This window comes from Python bivittatus, unplaced genomic scaffold (genome assembly GCF_059951505.1).
Source record: "Python bivittatus isolate LINGU-HERP-01145 unplaced genomic scaffold, Pbiv_v1 ctg000980_np1212, whole genome shotgun sequence".
Lineage (NCBI taxonomy): Eukaryota > Metazoa > Chordata > Lepidosauria > Squamata > Pythonidae > Python > Python bivittatus.
Window position 1 is genome coordinate 47030506 of NW_028277125.1, and position 24347 is coordinate 47054852.

Genomic DNA, 24347 nt, shown 5'->3' on the forward strand with positions numbered 1-24347 from the left:
GACTGTGAGTTCTAGGCCTCCTTCAGGCATGAAAGCTGGCTGGGTGACTTTGGGCCAGTTGCTCTCTCTCAGCTCAACCCACTTCTTAGGGTAGTTGTTGTGGGGAAAATAGGAGGCAGGAGTATTAGCCATGTTTGCTACTTTGAGTTGACAAACAGATAGATAATAGGATAAAAACCTTAATAATAGTACTAACCAAGTTTGAACCTGCTTAGCTTTCTAGGATAGCCAAGGTTGGTTAGTTATGCCACCTACTATGGGCATTTATAGATTTGATAGACCTCTATTTGGGACAGACACTAGGTATTTTTAATCTTTTTGATCAACTTTTAATGCTAATCTATTTGGCAATCTATTAAAATTCCACACTTAAAATTATATAGCATGGTTAACTGGAAAAAGGTACTACAAATCCCATTTTTATTAGTACAGAAAAGAACTACAGAATTGTATTTTCTTAACATTTGCTTTGTTTTTGATATGTCCCTTCACTTGTAAAAAAGTCTGTCACAAGGTATGGTGGATGAAGAAAGCAGCAGGGCATGTGTATGTGTGTGTACCCACAGATACGTGCAAAACCTCATAGGCCAAAAGTTACTATTTTAACATTGCAAGCTCTAAAAGGCCTATAATCTACCATCTAACAGATTATATTTCTCATTATAAACTTGTCCATACATTAGGATCTTCAGATATAAACCTTAAGACGCATCTTTTTAAGCAGACGTTCCTGAACTGTTCTAAAGGAATTCTTTTTTTAAATTGTGCTATTTTAGCTTATTTTCTGTCTATATATTTTATAGTGGCTGCCTTGATTGTTCTGTTTGTTTAGAAAGGCAGAATAGCTGAAAATACTTTCAGTGAAATAAATCAGTGCTCAAAACTGTTAAGGCAGAGATGTGATCTTGCTTTCATGTTAACAACAGTCACTTTTTTTATTCTGGAGCAGATGGTTTATTGCAATGCCTAAAACTGTACCCTCATGATTGAGAGGGCTTTTTAAATTAATAATATACACCAGAAATTTGGAGAGTTTTCATTCATTGACTGATACTAAAGGCAAATTTAGTCATTTTTCATGATTTACTGAACTATGCATCAGCTTCTGCAACTCACAGACAGCAATACAACAGAGAAGGTCCAACGACAAGAACCTGTCCAAGAAAAAAAAACCTTCAATCAACACATCATCTAGCATAACTTCTATTTAAGACCCAATTCTCCCTTACGAAATGAGGTAACAGGTGTACAGGCAGTCCTTGCTTACTGACTGCCTCGTTTAACAACCATTTGAACTTACAATGGTGTAAAAAAAAAAAAGCTTTGTGACCAATTCTCGCATTTACAACCATTGCAGTGTTCCGCGATTACATGATCATCATTCATGTGCTTCGCAGCTGGCTTGAGACAAGCAGTTAATAGAGAATGCAGAAGTAAAATTGTAACTCGCAGTCATGTGATGTTTCACTTAGCGACCATGGTGCTTCACTTAACAACCAAATGGGAAGCAAGGTCGCAAGCCCATTGCAGCCACGTGATTTTCTGCTTAACAGCCACAGCGCTTAGCAACCAAGTTGCTGGCCCAATTGTGGCTGCTAAGCAAGGATTACCTGTAGATGCTAGATAAAAATAAAAATAAGCTCACTGGTGGCTATCAGAAGTGACAGAAAAGTTCTTCGTTAAGTGAGGAATTCCAAAATTCAAAGCATGCAACTATATATTGCCAGATTGAAAACAAAGTAGGGTAAGTCTCAATATATTCACTAGCAACAGCTAATACAGGTAGACCTTGCTTAGTGACTGCCTCAGGCAGTGACCATTTGAAGTTACAACAGCGATGAAAAAGTAACTTTGCAACTAAAGCCCAAATTTATGACCTTTGCAGCATGTCTCTCAGTCATGTATTTGCCATTATAGTCCGTTAGTATGCGTTATCCTGTGCCTGACCTGTTTATCTTCTTTTTCCCCTCCCTACAGAGAGGATAATTTGCCTAAAGAAGCAGTCACTTCTTGAGCTGCTTTTGTCCAGAGCACAGCTTGGCCCTAAAAAGTACTAACCACAAGTTAACAAGCACAGCTCTGTGACCATCTGTAACTGACAACACTTCAATCAGATTCGCACCTTTGGCTTTGCCTTCTAAGCTGCTAGTGGCTCAGAGCTGGGAGCCTGCTAAGCAAACAGCTGGTGCTGTTTCAATGTGTATTCCCCACTGTGTGCCTGCTTACTCTCCTGAAATCTCTTCCTCTCCAATGAATGTAAATATAAGCATTAATTCCCTTGTTAATTATCCCAGCGCTGGGGTGAGCATTCCAAAGGGCGGGGGAGTGGGAAGAAAGGGCTACAAAATTTGCCCTTTTACTTGGCTTCCTTGTGAGTTGAGTTCTGGAAACCTTCCCCACCATTTGGGCTTACTCGGCTGTTTGTATCTTTCTGACGCTGTAAAGCAAAGGAAAGCTAAAATAAAATTGTAAGCACAGTTGTGGTCACCTATTTTCCACTTTGTGACCATGTCACTTAGCAACTGAGTTGCTGGTCCCAATTGTAGCTAAACGAGGACGACCTGTAATTAAACCCTTTTCTTAGGTCAGCTTCATAAAATCTCTGTGTAACTATAAAACTAGGAAAAAGGCTGCATTAGAGATATTTTAGAGATGTTAAGGTCCAGTATTAATAGACCCAGGTTACTGTTTATTCACCAGATGATATGACACTTACTTATTTTTGTGAAATTTCCTTCTTAGGTTTCCTCATTTTAAATCCCAGGATGATCATTAGAATGCCTCCATATGTAAGTAGCACATACTAAAAACAGAATACATACAGGTCAGATCAGTCAAAATTTCAAAGGGATATTGTAAAAAGTTATAATGTTGGATACTTACATTTCTTCTGCCTATTGTTGTATAGCTATTGAAGTATTTCTTAAATCCGGTAAATTGGTGTTGTGTTCCAGAATCATGTCCTGCCATTATTGCTTGGTCTAGATGCAACAGAAACTGATCTTAATTTCAGTTTAAAATAATGTTGTTCATTTATATACATCTGAATCTGAGTGCATTCCTAATACATAACAAACTCACTAGTAACTGGTAAACAATTAACAACTAACACACTAGCAGCTACACAGCTTAGCTTTATTTGCTTTCTTGCAGTTCTATCACAAGTAGCAGCATGTATTGTACCTGAAGCCTGATAAGAAGGGCCCGTGGATACTTAGCCCAGACAAAAAACAAATGAAATTTAATTGAGACATGGTAGAACTATTACTGATTCCAAGAAAAATACCTCTTTTGGACAGGGTTGCACTCTCCCTTGAGGATCAGGTTTCCAGGTTGGGATCCTCCTGGATCCAACACTGGGCAGAATAGCAATGACACCAGTAGCAAAGAGAACCTTTTATCAGTTTTGGCTGATAAAGCAACTGCTTTTGTACCAGGAAGAGAGAGACCTGGCTTCAGTATCTGATGCACCAGTAAACCTCAAGGTTGGATTACTGCAATGTGTCCTTTGGGCAACAGCTTTTCAATATAATCTGAAAGTTGCAGCAGGCATAGAGTGCAGCAGAATTCACAGCACCTCTTGAAGATCCCACACATCCCACATATCCTCCATGCCATGTGTAAACAAACTCACTGGTCAAGGTGCCCAATTCAAGGTATTATTAAATTTATATGCTGCCCCAACTCCCAGCAGTACTCACAATGGTATATAAAAGCTTAAATAGCTTAGGACTAAGACACTTTTAAGACCACCTCCTCCCATACAATCTGCCTTCCACTCTTGAATCATCAATGGGGCATCTTTTACAGGTTCTGCAGCAGATACTTAATTCTGCTTTGGCAAAGCTCATAGCTGAGGAACAAATTGCTATGGAAGTTGAAGCAATCCCTATCCTTATTATAGTTTAGGAGGGGTTCAAAACATATCTATTAACTCAGGCCTTCAATCTTTTAATTGTTTTAAAATACATTGTTTCACAGTTTGTTTTAATTATCTTTTTCATTTTAACTTTACTCCTGTAGGTTGCCCTGAGTCATTAAGGGACAGAACAGCTTTGAATGAATGATACATACGCTATCTACTAATGAAATAGACTCTAAATATGTAAATATTCAAAAATTATGAAGGTGAACTGAATTTAAGAATACTGCTCTTAAAAATTTAGACCAGGCTTCTAGTTAGCCATGCTTAATAAAAGACCCAGTCTCATGAACCAAATAATCCAACTCCTCTGGTTTGATGAAACAACCAAGTTTTTACTAATTTTCTAGAAGCCAGGTGGGAAGGGGCCACAGGGGGAATGCTATAACAAGGGGGGGGGGCACTGAGAAGCCATGCTGACAAGTCCCTGAAGGTAATAAATCTGTAATTAAGGGGACACCTAAATCACCTGCCCTATTGGATCCTATCAGGTGGACAGATGTTACTGGAAGGCTGTCCCACAGATAATCAGACTGCCCAAAATGAAAAGCTTTGAAGATGACAACCAGCACCTTGAATTGCATCCAGAAACCAACAGATAACCAATGTGGCTCTTAGAAGAGAAGTGTTATATATGTGCCTGGAGGTGCCAATTACTACCCAACCACTGCAGGTTCCAAATTCCCATACAGAGTTCATTGCAATAATCCAGTTGAGAGGTGACTAAAGCATAAGTAACAGTAATTCCTTTCATTCTAAGAAAGAGTGCAACTGAGACACAAGATGAAGCTGTACAAATACCCTCTGGTCCACATCTGCCACCTGTTCCTTGGGCAGGAGCTATGAGTTCAAGGGGAACTCTAAATTGTGAACCAGTTTCACCTGTTCAGAGTTAACAATGGAATCTCACTGAAATTGACAGGTCTTGAAACCCAATGTCACTCTGTCTTGCTGGGATTGAGTCTTAACCTGTTCCTCTCCATCCAGTCTTGGACAGTCTCCAGGCATCTTGACAGCATCACTTATTTGACTAGAGGTCGAGATATATATCATCAGTGACCTGATGAAAGATCTTAACCAGCTGCTTCACATAAATGTTGAATAGGACTGGGGAGAGAATTGAGCCCTGCAGGACCACCACCCCCTTCACCAATTAAGGAGCCTAGGGTTTGATCACTCCCTCCCACCACTGGAACTATCCCCCAATCCTCGGAGATGATTCAAAAGAATGCCATGATAGATGGTATTGAAAGCAACTGAGAGATCAAGCAGGACCAGGAGGAACAGAACTCATAAATAAGTGCAATCAATACCATCTCTATGTTGAATGTGGACTTAAAATCAGACTGAAATGTGTTCAGATAATGTTTCTTCTAGGGCCCTCTACAGTTGAAGCTCAGCCACTTTCTCTCCACCAGAGAATGGTTTGTTCCTCCCACTGGACACCTTCATCAAGTTGTTAGAGCTAGACAAGACAGTGGGCAGGATCAAGACCTCTAACCTCTCCTGCAGTGTTTTTTGGAATGGACCAATCTGTTCCCCAGTACCATCAAAAGCAACCTGGTGAGAATCGAGATATTATTACCTAGCTTCGTCTTTTCCCAGGCTTACCACACCTCCAGACATTCAGTAAAAATAAAAAGGGAAGGTGCATGCAACTAGGAGAGGGAGCTACAGTACACAACAGGGAACAAAAGTGTTCTGCTCGTACTCTTTGCTGGGATATGGGGTGGTGTTGATTTTGGCGTAGGAGGATGTTGTGGGTATTTCTTAGAACTCCAGCTTCGCCAGCCAGGAACATAAAAAGCAAAAGCAATTGTGCTGACAGTTTTTTAAAAAAGCAACATCCTATTGGGACAATAACTTTTAAGGGTCAATTAACATTTTACAAAATTATGAAGGTTGAAGTTTATGACAAATCCTCATCTCCCAGATAAGGGGCAAAAAAACATCTGTACCAGATTACAGTGAATAGGAAGGTCTGGAGGTATACAAATTGCTGGATCCATCCCTTTAGGATTTGAGACACAGAATACAGCGGTGGGGGAGAGAATAAATAAATAAATCCAGTGCAACAATTAAAGCTAAATAGTCTGTTATACCAAAACAACTTACCAGTACCTTTCTAACTAGATGAGCACAGGTAGATTCCTTTTCCACCTAAATCTGTATCCACTTAAGAACAGGAAATATGAAATATGAAGATGGTTCACCACAGATACAAGACATACAGCACTGCACAAACATAAACTGAATCAATATGTTAATCATCCAGGAACAAGAAATAATTATACAACTCCAAAATGTTGGTTGATGGAAATAAGGTAGTTTTGCATACCCCAGCACACATTCCCATTTATCAGGCAGCAAATTATCCTACACTTATCAGGCATTAAATTATCAGCTTACGCCCTCCTGGTGCCCTCCAAATGTGTTAGATCTTAATTCCCTTAAATCCAAACTTCTGTCATGTTGCCTGACACCGTAATTATAAGAGCTGTAATTCAAAATAACTCGAAAGCTCTGGCTGAAAAGGATACTATAAAAATTAGTATGTTTGTAAAAATATACACAATCTTTCAAATAATTGTTTAAATCACCGAGAGCTTTTGAACCACGCAGAACAAAATTGGATTCATGACCTAAGTATTTATACTGTATATTACAATGGACAAAGTTTAACTTACTTCAAAGCGTGCTGAGAAATATTATTCCCTTTTACAAAAAAAACACTAATAACAAAACAAGGCGGCACCCACCGCGTTTTCTATCAGCTACCTCCGCCCGGTATCAATGGCTCAATGCCCTTCACGTACAAAATGGCGTCATTCAATTAACCAACCTTCCTATCTATCTTTGATGTGCTAGGGCGGGAGTTTATTCATCTAAACCGGAACTGTACCAAAAGCTGTTTTTCATTGGTTTATGAATATGCTCGTCAAATTACCAGTCCCTACCTTTTGTGACGGCGATCAGTGCCGTTGCTCTATGATTCCTTGGTAATCAGCTGCGCTTCCTTTTACCCTTTTTCGGCATCGTTTTCCGTTCCGGGTCAAGGAACAAATGGTGTCTTCTTTAAGCGTGCGATTGATACGTTAAAGTAAGTATGAGGAATGTAAGATGGGTTCTTTGGAAAAGGTGGGGGGAAGAAGAAGGAATGGAGCAGGACGTAAAGAGGGAAGGCTTACTGAACTGCGAATGGAGGAAGAAAGCAACGTGGATTCCACGTGTTGAACTTATGGAGACAGCAAGAGTTGCGGAGCGTCCGCTGAAATAACTATGTTTCCCAGCATCTTTTTTAGTATCCTTATATGCATAATTGGAGGAATGTGATTTTATTAAATTTTATGAAGAAAAGTTCTTAGTAATCTAAGGTGAAGTGATGTTACCCTTCCCCGCTTTAAGATCTGCTTATTGTGAAGATACCCTTGTTTCCCTACAGCCATTCACTGACTCCTGTTTATCTTCCTATTTCAACCCGTTACTTTGGTAGCTGCATCAAAAAATCTTATGCACAAAAGAAACTGCCTTCAACCCCACCACGACTGGAGTACTAGTTTCAAATGCTTGCAGATCACTTTTTAAAATTCTAACCCTTTTTAATTGTGAAATGAGTAGAAATCAATGTATAAGTGTTTTTCTTGGAAGAACAATTGTATATCAATTTCAGCTTGTTATGCAACTATTGCGGGCCTGGAGTCTTAGTTGAGCAAGGAAGCTTTCTAATTATATAGGAATCAGTATATTATTCTTAAAGAAATGAGTAAGAGCCCAAAGTTTGTACCTTACAAAAAATATTGGACCTTTTAAAATCCTGTTACCCTGTGCAGGAGAATGACTACATAAGGTTGAATTGTATCCAACCTAACAATTTACTCTGTGCCAGACTTTACCAAGTATTCTACTTCTGTGATGATGATAGCTAATAGGTAATATATGTAGCACTGAATAAGGACTAAGTGTTTACCTCATAGGCTATTCCAAACAGGAACTTTTTATGAGGAAAGTGTAAAAGCATTTTGCAGAATGGTTGTTTTAGATGCAAAGTGCTTTCAGGCATTGCGTTTGCTCAAAGTTTACTGTAATATGCTGAAAACAGCATCCCAGTTTCTTACTCATTTTAACTGTTGTTTTTTTTTAATCATGGAGACAATGCTTTGTGTGGGTTGCTTTGGATTGAACACAGTTCTATGCCAGAAAATAATTATGATGGTTAATGTTAGGAAATATTAACAAACCAAAGTAATTTTTTTTTAAATTTTAGAAGCAATAGTTTATATGGCTGTTTTATGCTGATAATGAAATATAAAAAATAGCCTGTTAAATGTTTGAGAGGCAAGCTGAGGTTAAAATAATTCCTTTGAAGCAGACACATAGCAAAGACACATGACTGTTACTTTCCTTCTCTGTTGCAAATTCAACTTTATTTTTATTGGACTATAGGGATTATTTCTATAGATAATAGCAATAGGCACCCTGTGATGCAGTGCAAGGAATTTTCAGAATCTAGATTAAATCTTAAGAATTCCCAAGAGATTTTTCCTAAGAAAAGCTCATCTTTAACTATTTTTGCAGTATAAATTCAGTAGCTGACCATAAATAGTTATGCAATTGTCACTGTTTCCACCCCAGATTGAAAAGTTTTATCTTAATAAGTCATAGATAATCCTCTGTCAATCTTGACACTCAACTAGCCATTGTGGAACTACAGTTCACTGAAAATAGGGAACTACCATTAAACCAGTTCAATTCTAGAATATTTTTATCCTTTCAGAATGTAGTCAATTAAAAGAAAATATCTATGGTTCCTCTGGTCCAACCTACCTGAACTTAATTATTGAACAAGAATATATCTTGATGATCAGTGTCCCAGAGTGCATTGGCCTTCCCCTACCTCATGTCTTTCAGATGTTTTGTGCTCCCCATCATCACCCATTTACTTGGCCAGTGGTTGAGGATGATATGGGGATCAAATATATATCTGGATGGTTCCAATTTCAGGTGACTGCTAGAATGACTAGAGAACTAACATTTTCAAAAATGACTCAAATGTCTTATATTCTTATGATTTATTATCTGTGTCATCTCATTCCTAAAATGAAAGGATGTTTATGTTGTATGATTTTGTCCTGATGAGTGATTTATAAATTCTAATAGTTTAGTTTCTTTTCATATAGAAAGACAACCATGTCATCTATAGAGGAGAATTTCCCAAGAGGTGGTATACAGAAGAAGGGACAGGAGGAAAAAGCAGTCAGGCAACCAATAGTAGACCAAGATAATTTATTCAAGGTATGCAAATTATGAACATCTGAACCTACCTTCTGTCATCTCAGGCTATTGATTCCTCTAGCTGGTTTTGTGACTGATACCAATTGTCTGATTTCCTGGCTTTCTTATATGTAACCTTTTAAATTTGAGATGCGAAAAATTGTTTCTGGGACTGCATATAGTGCATATATTTTCTATTGAAGTATGTCTCCAAATTTTTGAATTGACATTGTTTACAAGAAAAGTTTGTTGTGAATTGCTAGTTAATATGGGAACACTTTACAAATAAAGGTGGGAGAGAAGCGTGTGTGTGTGTATGTGTGTGTACAATTCATTTTTCCATTGAGCTTAGATCTTTATCTTGGTATGAAACTTTAATAGGTTTATTTATTAATTTTGTACTCTGGCACCATTACAGAGACTCTTGATGCTTCACATACATCAGCAGAAATACAATAAAACATTAAAACTATATAAAAACAAATAATCACACTATAATCAGTCAATCTGATGGCATCTTTCCCAAAGGCTCTCTGAAGTAACTAGAGTTTGTAATAGTTTGCAGAAAGCCAATAGAACGGGGGCAGATCAGATTTGTGGGAGACCGGAGTTGCAAAGAGTAGCTGCATCCACAGAAAGGTGGATCTATCAGCCTCCATCCCACTTCCTCATAAAAGTGAGGGATCATGAGCAGGTTCTCCCAGGGTGTCAGACAAATTGAAATTGGGAGGGAAATGTATTGGATAAATGATTGTTTAGACTAAAATATTGAATTTTCTGATAAAGTTTGATCCTGATTACATGCAATCAGATGAAAGAAGCTGGAGACAGTGGTGGCAATATTTCATTATATTTATTCAATGGTTGATTTTTTCCAATTAATAACAAGTCATTTTCAAAAGGGTAGTTCTCAAACTACTTAAAATACAAGTGTACCATTGAAGACTATGGCTGAAATGAAAATTTACCAAACTAATTTACAGGTCTAACAAACACTCTGACCCCAAGATAATTTTAAAACATTTGTCTGTTTTTATTATTTAACTTCGTGTTTTTGTTTCTCATGAATTTGATTTTAATTTTGTAATGGTTTTAACTGTTCTTAGTCATTTTAAATGGTATGTGTGTCCTAAAGGGATGGAATATAGTATTTTATGTAAATAAATAACTTTTATACAAAGGAGATTGCCATGTTATTTAGCCATATATTGTCTGCAGTCACTCTAGAGTGATTCCTGTAATACCTGCCATTTAAAAAGATGCTGCAGCACAATTTTTTATCTTTGCACTGTCTAAATTGCAAACTGTACTTCATTGATTACAGTCTGGGCATGTTTATGGGAAAAGTATAATCCAGTTTGATCCATAATATAGCCTGTTCCAGTTTTACACTGGGTCATTCATCTCCCCTTTTGTGCATCATGTAAGAGGAGGCAGCCAGAAGCATATACTTCCTAGTTAAGCTAACTGTTGTGTATTGATCAGGTAAAACTGGTTGATTTAAGCTATGCCTTACTGAAATGAACCAGGATCAAAATAAGCTTTCTGGTTTTGGGCTCATTGAACAGTTCAGGGGCAGAGTGGGTATGTTCCAGGCCCTTTGATTAAACAATGTCATCTATTGAAACCCAGAAAACATACCTTCTCTGTCACAGCACCTGCTCGCTGGAACAGCATTCCCCCAGAGATTTGTATGGCTCCCACCCAATGATGGAAAAGAAGTCTTTGAAAATCTGGCTGCTCCCAGTTAGGATGTGTGCCAAGTCCCTGTAGAATTCTAATTGATTGCGGGTCTGTTTTTCCCAGATGCACGTGGTTTGTGTTTTTACTGTTCTAATGTTTTATTGTTTTTAATTTTGTAAGCCACCCAGACTGTTTTGGAGTTCAGCAGCCTTTAAATCTCATAAATAAAAAAAAAAATAGTTTAAATTAGCCATGATTCGGCTCACTGTGTATGAAATGAGAAACTATAGTTAATTAACTATGGTTAAATGGAGATGAATTGAATTTTCTCCTTTTCTGTATGTAGGAGAGGAAAATCAGAAGGAATTTGGCTGCATCTTTTAAGACTGACAGATTTTATTATAAGGCACAAGATTTTATGAGCTCTGCAGCTCACTTCATGTAATTTCTGGTTGCTATACAGAATTGGGCAAACAACTTCTTTTGTATTTCTTTTATATTATTATTTTAGACTCAACATGAAGAAGTAACTCGGAAAAGAAAGAAAAAACATGAAGATCAAAAGGAACCTAAAAAATTCAAGTCTGAGAAGAAAGTTGTTGCAAAAACCAGTGCTAAAGATTTTGAACTTTTAACAGCAGAGGTTGGTTGGTGATTTTCCCTGTAATTCATCTATTATGCTATGGCATACAATTCTACTTCACTATCCAAATTGATTCTAGTAGATGATATGTCATCATGATAAAATAATTCATAAGCCCAGTTTACATGGCATGATGTTGAATGAGCTTCAGTTGGTTAGGTTTGCACAAGGTACTAAGGACACAAATAAACCACATGTTGGTAGAAGAGAGGTTTGTGAATCCAACCATAGTTTGATTATCTAGATGTATAGTCTGAAGCTCTGGGCCCAAGCGTGGTCCTCTAAAACCATAAGAGAAATTGTTAGATGCGTAATTGGAGAATCATATTAACAATATTTAATTTTAATTACATTTTAATGCAAATACAATCAAATGCCCCACTAGTTTCACAGTATTACCTACTCCACATCACTCAAGAACAAAAGCTGCCCTCAGTATAAAAAAAAAGTTATAGATCTTTGATTTTGAAATGTTGATGTGGTTTCCCTTCCACCCAGCTGGGTTCTGGTGGGGGCTTTATTGCACCTCCTTAAATTCTTACATTATGTGTACTAACAGAAGCTTGGTGTGCCAAACATCTGTAAAAGTATCTCTGTGATAGTTGGTTATTTGTGTTTGCTTGTTTTTAACAGTCTCTTACAGAGGGAACACTGCTCTTAGGATGTGTGAAAGAGAGTAATCAATTTGATCTGGTGATCAGCTTGCCAAATGGTCTTACTGGATTTGTGCAAATAACATGCATATGTGATGCCTATAATCAACTGCTAAATGAGCAGGTGGCCACTGATGAACCTGTGCAGGTAAGACATGATGTGGAATTGATTGATGAAATCCATAAAGATCAACAAAGCAGGCTTTCATGCTTGCCTTGTTGTTTTATTTATTTATATATATATATCAAATTTGTCCCCGCCCGTCTCATTGAAACAACTCTGGGTGGTTTGCTTTGCTTAGCAGAATCTTTTGTTGTAGAATATGATAAAGTTCTTAATCAAACCAGATTTGGATCTGCTAAATCCAGTTCTTGAATACTTCAACATAGTGGTGTGTGTTTGCCAAAAGAATGGAGAACAGCCATTGGAATTAGCATATCTGTACCATTCTTGATCTTAATTGTGATACATTTGCTGTGAGTCCAGTCTGGAACACAATTTGCTTGCAATGTCAAAATACATTTAATTTACTGAACATATTCTGGGGAAAAAAGCTTAATTGTACTGCTTATTGTGAAACATAGTGTTTGGTAGAAAATACCTTGCCAGTGTATAAGTATCTTTCATTATTTTGGTCTTCTTCCTCTTAAATTTTTTTTTGTAGGAACTGAATTCTCTCTCAGACTTGTTCTCTCCAGGAATGTTGGTGAGATGTGCTGTGATAAGCACAGAGAAGAATACTGTGGGGCATCAGAGGATACAGTTAACCATTAATCCAAAAGATGTCAACAAGGCTTTGAATCCACCAGCTTTGAAAGCAGGCATGGTATGAAACTAAAGAAATTCCCTTAATTTATTTTACATATTCATTAAATGTACTATTTTTTCAAAATTGTTTGAGACAGAAAAATAAAAACATTTTGTTAAACTGTAAACAAAAGAGTGACTACAAATGACAGCAGTGCAGCTAAAGATGACAGTGGCAGGTAAAAACAAGTCATATTCCAAAATGACATTTTTATTTGTAGAGTTTTGTAAGAAAATTCAGAGAAACAGCATTAAAGACAGTACATATTGATTTAAAATGGTGGAACATATGAACATGTTTACAAGGTAATGAAAAAGTGTCAGGTATAACATCTAAGGCATAGGTTTCATGGGAAAGGCCTGAACCACCTGGCAGATTCTTAACAGCTAGAATATCTGCTGTTATGAAATGGATTTGTCTTGACTATTTTACATTTCATTTGGGGGAAAATAGCAAAAATCTCCCCTCTCTCCAATAAATTGCAGTTCTTTCATTAGTTTGGGTGCACAGTAATACTGAGATTCTTTTTTTCATTTTTATAGAACAGTACAGTAGTGCAACTGAAACACTTTAAATTAAAGAGAAGGTGGAAGAGAGAAGTCTGTTTTTGTGTACATATGTTTTAGTGGGTTGGGGGATTTAAAGGGCAACATGAATATCCTAGCTTAAAATATTCATTTTTCCCTCAAAAATACAAAAAAAGGAGGGCAGGAATCAGCATGATGGGAAATTTGTAATTTTGTTTATCATTTGTAATCTTGTTATAGAATATAATTTTGGAACAACAACAACAATGTCAAAAGAGGTCTAAAAATTTTGTTCCTCCACTTTGGAGGACTTAGGCAGAAGGGAGGCTATAAAAGGGAGCGCAAAAGCCGTATACTGCATTCTGGATTTAAAAGCTGTGATGAAAATAAAATAAAAAGCCTCCCTTGCTCTGGTATTTCCATTTGGGGAGAAGCTTTCCTTACCCAGGTTTTGTTGTCTTTATCATCCTTCCCTATCTGGTATCTTCATATGTGTTGGCCTGTAGTTCCAATGATCTCCAGCCAGCACAGATCATGAAGAAAGCTCATACAAAGGTAGATTAGCTACAGTGCTTCAGATTTGGAAAAAAACTGATATTTACTGCCAGAAATTTAATTGATTTTGGACAAAGGGAGGGTGTAGGTGAAGAAATTTAAACTTGGTCAAGCACTTCAATTATTTTGCTATTTTTTTCTTGATTATTCAAGAGACATTTGCTCTCTTCCCTCTGATGTTGAAGTTGAATATTTCTCTTTGGTATCCTGTGTTACTTGGAGATCTGCTGCATAGTTAGCTGAGGGTTAGACCTTACCCTTTCAGGTTCTTTCATTATTATTTAAAAAAATAAATAGTCATTCTGCAAAACACTGGCCTCTAGCATAATTTTTATTAGCAAGAATGCCTCTGCTTTCTACATATTCTCCATAGCTATTTTTAAAAATAAAAATGGTGGGTAGCTGTACTCATTACTGTTTTGGAAGTCTCTTTGACTTCTGAAAAAAATACAAGTTAAACTATGATGATAAAAAGACTGAGAAGGAGTAATCTTTTTTATATGTATAAACAGATAGTTATGGCTAGCCATGCTCACTTGGCAGCCATTGTGTCAGTTAGCAAGATCCCAATGGCAATCATTTTGTGAGAATACCCATAATACTCTTTAAACTCCAAAAAGATTAGCCGAACCTGTTTTGCAATCGGGGTGGTTTTGGGCAGTTAGGAATGCAGGTCTAGATTGCGGAAACCAATGACCTTTTCCTTTTCAGTGAAACTTAGTAAGTGAGGAAAGGTGGGGAACAAAGAACAGTATGAATATATTTATGAATCTCTGTAATATATTTAATTCAACATTTCTTCTCTGAACAGCTACTCTCTGGATGCATATCTAGTATAGAAGACCATGGTTACCTTATTGATATAGGTATTCCTGGAACAAAAGCATTTCTGCCTCGGCAGAAAGCCCAGGGTTATCTGCAATCACTCAACAAAGGTAAAACTTTGCATAGTTCTATTGAAGAAGTAGGTGATTCTAAGGATTATGGAAGCTTAGCTCTGAAAATGAATAGTGGCAAAAAACACTGCAAAGTTGTGTGTGTGTTTAAATCAGTATACAATAGCTATTTTCCATGTTTGGCCAACTTCTCTTATTTAGGTTTTCTAATGCAAGGCCTGTTTGTTTTTTTGCTTATTTAAAATATTTATTTCTCACTCATGTGATGAAATTGGTGAATTAATGAAATAGTAAGTGCTGGGAAGTATGATAATAACAGGAAAGTTATAGCGAGTAATTGCTGATGAGAGATTATATTCTGTATGCTGGATTTATAGGGACTGAACTGAAAATAGGGCAATATCTGAACTGCCTTATTGAAGAAGTGAAGAATGGTGGGAGAATAATCCGCATATCCATCAATCAGTCTGAGGTTGCTTCAGCCATTGCCACAGAAGAGCAAAACTGGTCACTCACCAACTTGCTACCTGGGCTAGTGGTGAAAGCCCAGGTTCAGGAGGTAAAATCAATCAATTCGCTATTGTTTATATGATGATTAACAAGCATAGATAGGACAAATAAAATTGTACTTGTGATGGCCATAAGTCAGTAATATTGAAGTTAAGAACATGTTTTTGATCTATCCATCCAAGGTTCTGAATAGCTAGCAGATATCTGCTTGATTGCAAATCTCATTCCTCTAGACTACAGATGATGTTCAATAGTATTTAGCAGGTACTGCTTTTTATAAGCCTTCCTACTTAAAATTGGTATGCAACAAATCTGGATTCATTTCATTTCCTTCAAAGTGAGGTTGGGTTTTCAAGTGTATCTCATTTGATTACTTCCCCAGAACCAAGGGTGGCAAGAATGCATGTTTCTTCTCCTTTCTCTAAGCCTAGTTCCATTCAGTGTTGGTAAAGGGGGAGTGATTGAGCCCAAGCCCCCGGTATTGTGGAGTCCCACAAGGCTTGATCCTCTCACCATCCCAGTTTAATATCTTGGGCAAAGTCATCTCACATCATGAGGTCACACATTAACAATCTGCTGATGATACAATTGTATATCCTGACCCAGGCCTACCAAGTGATGCTGTCAAGGTTCTGTTGTTGTATTTTGAGGGTGTTGGGGTCTGGATAAGGAGAAGCAAGCTTAGGATAAACCTTAGCAAATCTGAATGGCTGGGAGTTCATATGACCAGAGATCTTGGGATTCTTGAACTTTAATTCTAGAAGGAAGTAGCATGCAATTTGGGCTTTGCCATGGGCTCATAGCTCTTGCTCAAAGAGCAGGTGGCAGCTGTCGCCAGGAAGATCTCTGCATTGAATCATCTTGTACACCAGTTGCTCCCTTTGCCATATAAAAGCCACTAAAATAGAAGGATAATTGCAAAATAAAATATTTGCTGGCAAACATCTATGTTTATTAGCTAGCTTTCATCTTCTGATTAGATTTTTAAAGGATATATAATTTCACATATTCAGTGATGCATGCAAAATGAAATTTAATTGAGACTTTGGTACAGAATGTTTAATACAACTGAATACATAAAACTTCTAAAATGTCAAAATAAGTACCTTGAAAGTTTTGTTAAGTGTTCACTTTTCCTCCAGATCTTTTAAGGAAATCCATCCAAGAGAAGAATTTTTGTTCCTTTTATATTTTTTCAGGTGACTTCTTCTGGAATTTCTCTAAGTTTTCTCTCTTCCTTTACTGGAATTGTGGATTTCATGCACATGAATTCTCTAAAAACAAGACATTTCTCACCAAATCAAATGGTAAGTTAGTAAGCAACAATTTTTAAACTATGATGAAAACATAAGTGAAAGAGTGCATTTTTAAATCATTAGTCCTCCACATTCATGGATTCTAGAATTTTTTAAAAAGTAAAAGTCATATTCTTAATTATTTTAAAAGGTGGCAGCATCTATCCACCCTTGTATAATCTTAGAAACTCAGTTGGCACAAGGTTGGTTAGTATTGGTTTTGGTAGACTACCAGGCTAGTCTGAGAAGTTGATAAACCTCCTGGAAGTAGGCAATACTTCTGTATCACTGACAAAAAGACTGCATAGATGTGTCCATGAAATCACCAGGGTTGAGCTTTTTAATATTTTTACTACCTTGTGGCAATTTGTAAATACATATAAAATATTTTTCCATATTTTTCCGCAAACAGGTACTTCCTCTAGCAAATAGAATAAAATACTTTCTTCCGCTTTTCTCCCTGCCAGGTAAAAGCCTGTATTCTCTCAAATAATCCTGCCACCAAGGCAATTCGCCTTTCTTTGCGCCCAGTTTTCCTTCAGCCTGGCATCCAGCTTGGCCAACTTTCCAGTGATCGGATTGGCGTGGTAGTAGTGGACTCAAGAGTAAAGATGTTTCTCAAAAAAATTGGTGCTGTTTTCATGCTGGATGATGGCAGTCACGCTTTTGCACATGTAAGTAATGTAATGGTGACTTCAACTGGTATTTATAAATGTTACCAGCAAGGACATGATTTTTGGATAGGCTTTTTCAAATCTAGTGGTTAACCCAGAGGTTGTTTTTAGGTTCGGGTTGCATAATCTTGGACTCCATGGGTTCTGGGGGGAAAAATTGCCTGCCCCCTAAAAGTTAGTGAAGACTTTTTCTACTTTCTTTTGTACTATGATAGTGTTATTTGTTTAGCAATAATGAAGCATTTTTTTTTAAATAAACAGACTGGTTTGTTAGCTTTCAATCTGTTTCTGAGTCCAGTTTAAAATCTTGGTGTGACTTAAAGCCCACACTGAGAGCCACTGTGGCTAATAGTCAACGTATTAGACCAGGACTTGGGAGACCCAGGTCCTAGTGCAGCCTCGGAATGGAAAATCACTGGGTGAATTTAGGCAGTCCCTTTCTCTTAGTCCAGCCTATTGACGGGAGCTAAAATTAAGGACAAGCCCCATGTAAATCATCTTGAGCCTGGAGAAAAGGTGGGATGTAGATTTAAGAAGTAGATAATAATGGCTGTGAACATGCTACGGTGGTCCTCATTATCTGTGGCCTTTATCATTCTTCTATCATCAGAAGAAGAACTTTGTGTACGTATGCAAGTTTTTATGTTTCTGCAGTTTGAGCCTTTTATTGTTATTACTCTGCATGTGGGCAACATGATGGACAGGCTTTTGCATGTACTGTGGTTTTCTTATCTGCAGTTGTGAAGAGGGAATGAAACCCCCACTGGTAATGAAGCCACCTGTTTATAAAAGAAGAGCATGTCTTTTAGGTATCTTCTTCAAAATGGTCTTCTCAGTTATAGACCCCTCCCTCTGAAATGTCCCAGGAGTCCCGTTTGGTGCCCTCATTATTTTTTCAGCACCACACAAAGACTTTCTTCTCCTCTCTGGCAGTTTAGACACTAGATTTAGAGAGGAGGATTTTAATGTGGGATAATTGTTATTGTCACATGTGTTGTAAGGATTTTATTGTTGTGTTTTGCTGTTCATTTTGTTCAACTATCCTTAAGAATATTTGTTGGCTTAAATATTATAAGTAAATATGGGGCTTATGAATCTGGTCACTGATCAAGCATCTAAGACATAATGTCTTTTGTGTTATAGCAGGGTTGATGGTATATTAGAAAATGACCTGGATCTAATCTGTATAATATTTTTTATAGCTAAAGTATCTTCCAAATACTTCCAAATCTTTCAAAACTGAGGTGTTTAAGCCTGGAAGTAAACATACATGCCGAATTATTGACTACAGCTTGATAGATGACATTGTCATGGTGTCTCTCAAACAGTAAGGTTCTTGTCTCATTTCATGCACTTTGTATGGATCAATTTTTCAAGTTATTTACATATTATAAACACATGTCCCTTTCTGACACTGCCCAAGGCAGGTGGAACTTCCCAATGCTTCATAAATAATTGATATATTTCAGTTCTCTTGAGTGCTGAAGTCTCATTGGCTTTCAGAAAGACATAAATACTTATGTGGAGTTAACTAAAGTTAACTGCACGTTTTTACTTTAACATCAGTTTTATGTACTTCTAACCTTTGTGTTTTAATTCAAGAATCTCCAGTTTGGTATTGTCTGTCTGTCTGTCTGTCTGTCTATCAAATTTGTCATCGCCCATCTTGTTGAAACGACTCTGGGCTGAAAAAGAACTAGCAGTGTGACTCATAAATTATCAAATTTCTCTGCTTTATTTGGATACAAATATCTTACCCTTGCATTGCTGTTTACGTGACAAAAAATTATGTAAACATGTAAACATCTGTAAGCAACCTATTAGAATATAACTTGGATTAAAGAAGGTTGTAACAGAGTAGCAAAGCTACTCACTAGGTTGTATTGACACAGTTGCAGAGGTTCCTGAAGGCTTATTGTAGCTAATAATGCAATTTTGCATCTTTCAGGAAGCAGTGGTAGGGATGAAAGGGGCAAACAAAAAGGAGAATTGGGACTATGTTGAGCTGGAGTTTTTAGGCTCTATTGCTACTGAATATCTTTTCACATGAATTCTCTGTAAAGCTTTGATTAAATAGTTGATTTGAAGCCAATTGGATCAAATCATCACATCAACTTTCTACATCTTATTGTAAAATTGAATGAGATTTGATGCCTCTAATTCAGAAAATTGATTAGACCCTTTGAACTGAAGAATCAGATCAAACTGTTTCATTTTCCCAATCTTCAAATTAGATTGATGATTTGGATCAAATCCATGATTCAGCCAATTTGCACAATCCTATCTAAAATATTTTGTGTGTAGATTGAAAATGATTCAGTGATTGTTGACTTGCTTAAGAGAGTGAGGCTGAGGCAAGAGAGCTATTATTTAAACATCCTGTTTACTTTTTCATGCCAAAGGTCAATTATTTTCTTTCTTTTTATGCTTGTAGACATATTATTAATGCTCCATTTCTGAGATACCATGATATAAATCCTGGGCAAGTGCTGGAAGTAAGTTCAACAAGAGAAAAAATCTGCTTCTTTGGTAATCCTGTCTATATTTTCTGTAAATCAGCTATCATAACTGAACAAACCTCAGACTGAGGATTTTATTCAAGTATTTCTGAAAGAATATTAACATTTTTGGTATATTTATTTGAACCCAAATTATGTGTAACTCTAGTAGAACAGTGCTATTTTGTTCTATTTTATTGCATAGAGCCATTATAGGATGATTTCCAGCCATTACAGTATGATTTCCACTAGGTGAGCTATGAATTGTTGACATGCTTAAGAGGAAGAAGGAATGTTAAATGATTTGTTTATGCCTTGTAATATTTTGGTTTTCTGTTACCTGCTCTCTCTTTTTGACTCTTAGGGAAAAGTGTTGAGTCTGAAGCCCTTGGGCATGCAAGTGAAGGTCACTGAGAGTATCAAGGGCTTTGTCCCCTATCTGCATCTTGCAGATGTGAAGTTGAAACAGCCAGAGAAGAAATACAGCTCAGGGACCACTGTCAAGTGTCGGGTAAGATTTTTTTGTAACAACCTAAATTTAAATTCTATTTTAAATATTTTTTAAATTTAATTTTGTTAACTGTTATTAATATTTCCCATATAACAGTTTGCCTTTATTGTTAAAGGTGTTGTGACAATGTGGGTAAACTTTCAATTGGATATGCAAATTTTCTCACCCATGATGTTTGCTAGGTACCCTTAAGCAAATTGTTATGTTTTAGCCTAACTTAATTAGTGATCTCTGAGGCTAAAATAAGAAAAACCCATGTATTCTGTCCCAAAGTCATGTCTAGAAATATATTTAAGCATCATTAAAAATAACTCCTGACACCTGTTTCTCATCAGTTAAATTTTAACATGCTCCCTACAGTATGTCATAATCTTGTGCATGTCTTCTTAATACAGGTACCCCTTGGATTATGTCCATTCATTCAGCAACTGTTCAGTGTTACAGTGGTGCTGAAAAAATGGACATCCAAACAATCCTCAAAGTTCCAGCCTTCGTAGCACCCCTGCGGTCATGTGATCATGATCCGGGCACTTGGGTGTCTGGCTCATGTTCATGATGTTGCAGGGCGCTGTGGTCAAATAACTGCCATTTGCAACCTTCCCTGCCTGCTTCCCACAAGCAAAGTCAATGGGGAAGCCAGCAGGGATGGTCACAAGTTGCTCTGGTAAGTCACCCCGGCTTTCCTGTGCTCACACTGTGCCTTCTATCCCAGAGTCTTCCTGCGCTCGCGCTATGCCCTTCACCCCACAGCCTTCCTGTGTTTGTACTGCGCCTCCATCCCATGGCCTTCCTGCACTTGTGCTGTGCTCACCCTCTACCACACAGCCTTTCTGGGCTCACACCGCACCCTCCACCCCACAGCCTTCCTATGTTTGTGCCGCGCCATGCCCTCCACCCCATGGCCTTCCTGCGCTTGTGCAGTGTTTCAGCATGCCCCCTCCCCTGGCCTCCCCCAACTCTCACGTGGCCTGCACTGGGCCTCCCAGGGCCTCCTCCAGTCTCCCCCACCCTCCTATGGCACCCCCTTATGCTCCTTACCTGGGACTCCTGCCGCTTCCTGCTTAACGTCTTGGGGTTACAACAGCAACTGGGACTGCTGGGATTGTTGCTAAGTGATGTGGTCATGTGACATTGCACTTTATGACTGCATTACTTAATGATGGCACTCCTGGTCCCAATTGCTGTTACAACCTGAGGACTACCTATATGGTTAAAATCTATTGACTTATTGATAGTCATTTCTAAGTAAGCAAGTGTAGAATTATTCCAGTGTACTTCAAGGGCCCCAATTTGGGGGGAAGTTTGTCTGAAGGATAATGGTTACTTCCATTTCAAATTATTTGCATTCAGAGTCATTCATTATCATATTTATAATGTAAGGAAATAAATTCCTTCCCAGTTGTCTTCCAGCTTTAGTGACTCTTATATTTCTGAATTTAAGGGTCACACCAACTGTGTTTACTCCAGTTGAATAAACCAGTCATAACCTTGGAATTTCTTTCATTCTCCTGGCTTGAAGCTACTTTTGTTACTCAACAAACATGAGTCCAATCTTTTGTTTTTCCAGGTACTTGTCTCCAATCCTGAAACAAAGAAGCTTATTCTGACTCTTAAGAGAACCCTTGTTAATTCCAAGCTCCCCATCCTTGCCAGTTTTGAAGATGCCAAGCCAGGCCTGGTCACTCATGGTTTTGTTGTGTGCGTTAAGGAATTTGGCTGCATTGTAAAATTCTATAATGATGTGAGGGGCTTGGTACCCACTAATGAACTTGGTATGCTCCCTTTAACTGCTCCTCAAGAAGCCTTCTATGAAGGCCAGGTAAGTGTTTGGTAGAAATAAAAAGCACCCCTGAGTATTGTCGTTATAACAGCTACCTGAAGTGCATATGTGTGCATAACACATTTGGTATGCATGCAATAACTGATTATCTTTTAAAATCTAGACAGCAATACAGAATAGTTTATCTTTTTTAAAAATAGCAGTTTTAAGTTAAACATATCAATGTGTGAAAAAAGCCATAAAATAGTAAATAAAATCTATACAACTACACAAGTCTGATGAACAGTTACAGAATTTCCAAGTGAAAAAAGAAGTTGGTAATACGATAGAGAGTAGCAATTATGGAATTATTATTAATTATAATTATATATTTATAATTATAATTATGGAATTATGGTGCAGCGGCTTAATGACGCTGAAAGTTGCCGGCCAGAAATGGTCGACGCTTCAGCGGTTCGAGTCCAGCCTTCGTGTTAACAGGGTAAGCTCCTGTTTCCTCCCCAGTTCCTGTCAACCCAACAGTTCGAAAACTCACGTGAGTAGATAAATGGGTACTCTCACTCCGGTGGGAGGAAAAATGCTGGTGGCGCCTTGCAAAAGGAGTTGGGAGCAGTTGCCAGTAAGCGCGAAAAACCGCGCTCGCCCGAAAAGGGCGCAAAGCAACGGAAACCCCGCCTCCTGCGCTCACCAGCTGGGCTCTGCTCTAGGAAGGAGGCACTGGCAAACCACTTCCGAAACACCTTGCCTTGAAAACTGCAAGGACTCGTCCAAGCAGTCACTGCAGAGTCGGTAACGACTGAGTGCAGATTAAAAAAAAAAAAAAATCATCATGAAATGCATGACGATTGTGCATTTAGTATGTATAAAGTTTCAGTCTGAATCTGATAGTGACTATTTACATATATGGTGATATGGAGAGACAGGGTCCATTGGTACCTACTGGCTCTGTCCACAATTAGTTGTACAATTAATGACCTGTCCATGGTTTGGTTAACCAAGCTAAGTATGTGGTATTAAAACAGGAGTCTGATTTCTTCTGGTTAGAAGAAACCAGAGAACGACATCTTTTCCAGGTACTTGCCTCCAATCCTGAAACAAAGAAGACATTGCTTTGGAAGAATCAAAGAATGAAGCAGTATTTCGTAGTCTGTAGTTTGTTTAGTCTTCATTCTCTGTTTTTTCCCCAAATGAATGAAGCTAAGGTTCCTCATTCATACCTCATGTTAAACATGGTGGATCAGTTCATAGGCAGTTCGGCTGCTTGCAGACAGAGTCAGTGTCCATGTTTGATGATGAACCAGTTTAGTGTGATTGGCAAACTGATCCTCAGTTTGTAGAACTGAATACACTTAACTATATTTATTTATGCTTTTCCTTTTTTTTTTTTTTACCACAGGTGGTCAAGGTCAGTGTATTAAAATGTGAGCCTGAGCAGGAAAGATTGTTGCTTTCATTCAGGCTGGCAGATAATGCTGTTGTGAAAAATGCTGGAAGCGCAGAGACTTCAAAGAACCATGAAATGGCATATGAAATTGGACAGGTAATTTATTCTAAATTGTTTCTTTTCTCTTTCTTGAGAAGGATACCAGTGTACTTCAGAGGCACAAATAAAGCCATCAAGGATAATTCAATATATTTTGTTGCTCCCTGACATATGTGGGGAGGAAAGGTTCCAATTTCATCAACCCTGACAAAATTCTTACTTTCCCAGAGCAAAAGATAAAAAGGGCGGGGAGATTGATTATTCAATAGTCACGATTCAATTTCATTTTCCCTCCATTCTGCACATATCACTCCTTTTTAAGGAGGGAGATTAAAATATTTTTCTCTTGTAAGGAGGCAGTTGAGAGGGTAGGATTTTGATTTAACACAAACAGCTGTAATATTAATCTTACAGTTTTCACTCCCCTCGTTTTCATTTCTTAATTGTCAGCAAAGAAACTTGCTACTATACAGGAAACGCTAGAATGCAATGCTTCTGTAAAGGGTTAAAGATACAGCAGCATGAGCTAATGTTGAGCTGCTTGATGGAGTAACATTGCTCTATATGAGATTTAGTAAAAATTCTTACTGCTCCTAGACATTTATTTTTAGGATAGCTGCTTTGTTTGTCATTTCCA

General features: G+C 37.7%; 2 protein-coding genes across 15 annotated transcripts in view; one reads left to right on the forward strand and one right to left on the reverse strand.

Moving 5' to 3' along the window:
* Positions 1-909: 909 nt before the first annotated feature.
* On the reverse strand, positions 910-6816 carry ATP5MK (ATP synthase membrane subunit k). 10 transcript variants are annotated; one of them, XM_007423246.4, is made up of 5 exons: positions 6682-6816; positions 6044-6097; positions 2884-2981; positions 2717-2803; positions 910-1154 (listed from the first exon to the last, which is right to left on the reverse strand). In XM_007423246.4, the coding sequence occupies exons 3-4, from the start codon at positions 2968-2970 to the stop codon at positions 2717-2719; spliced, it is 174 nt and encodes a 57-aa protein (XP_007423308.1). In that variant the 5' UTR covers positions 2971-2981; positions 6044-6097; positions 6682-6816; the 3' UTR covers positions 910-1154. The 10 variants fall into 10 exon arrangements, with proteins under 10 accessions (XP_007423308.1, XP_007423304.1, XP_015747094.1 ...); XM_007423242.4 differs by having other exon boundaries at positions 6038-6097; positions 6682-6807; XM_015891608.3 differs by having other exon boundaries at positions 6044-6157; positions 6682-6796.
* An 80-nt stretch (positions 6817-6896) lies between these two features.
* Positions 6897-24347, forward strand: part of PDCD11 (programmed cell death 11) — a 34591-nt gene continuing 17140 nt past the window's right edge. For 4 of the 5 annotated variants that reach the window (XM_015891604.3, XM_007423239.3, XM_007423238.3 and 1 more), the window contains exons 1-14: positions 6897-7022; positions 9100-9214; positions 11388-11519; positions 12153-12320; positions 12838-12999; positions 14875-14998; positions 15337-15518; positions 16669-16776; positions 17232-17438; positions 18641-18765; positions 19873-19933; positions 20301-20447; positions 22015-22266; positions 23624-23767. In XM_015891604.3, the coding sequence (XP_015747090.2) occupies positions 9110-9214; positions 11388-11519; positions 12153-12320; positions 12838-12999; positions 14875-14998; positions 15337-15518; positions 16669-16776; positions 17232-17438; positions 18641-18765; positions 19873-19933; positions 20301-20447; positions 22015-22266; positions 23624-23767 (1917 nt within the window). In that variant the 5' untranslated portion in view covers positions 6897-7022; positions 9100-9109. Of the gene's footprint in view, positions 7023-7069; positions 7297-9099; positions 9215-11387; positions 11520-12152; positions 12321-12837; positions 13000-14874; positions 14999-15336; positions 15519-16668; positions 16777-17231; positions 17439-18640; positions 18766-19872; positions 19934-20300; positions 20448-22014; positions 22267-23623; positions 23768-24347 lie in introns of those variants that run through there. The other variant, XM_025163427.2, reaches the window with a different exon arrangement.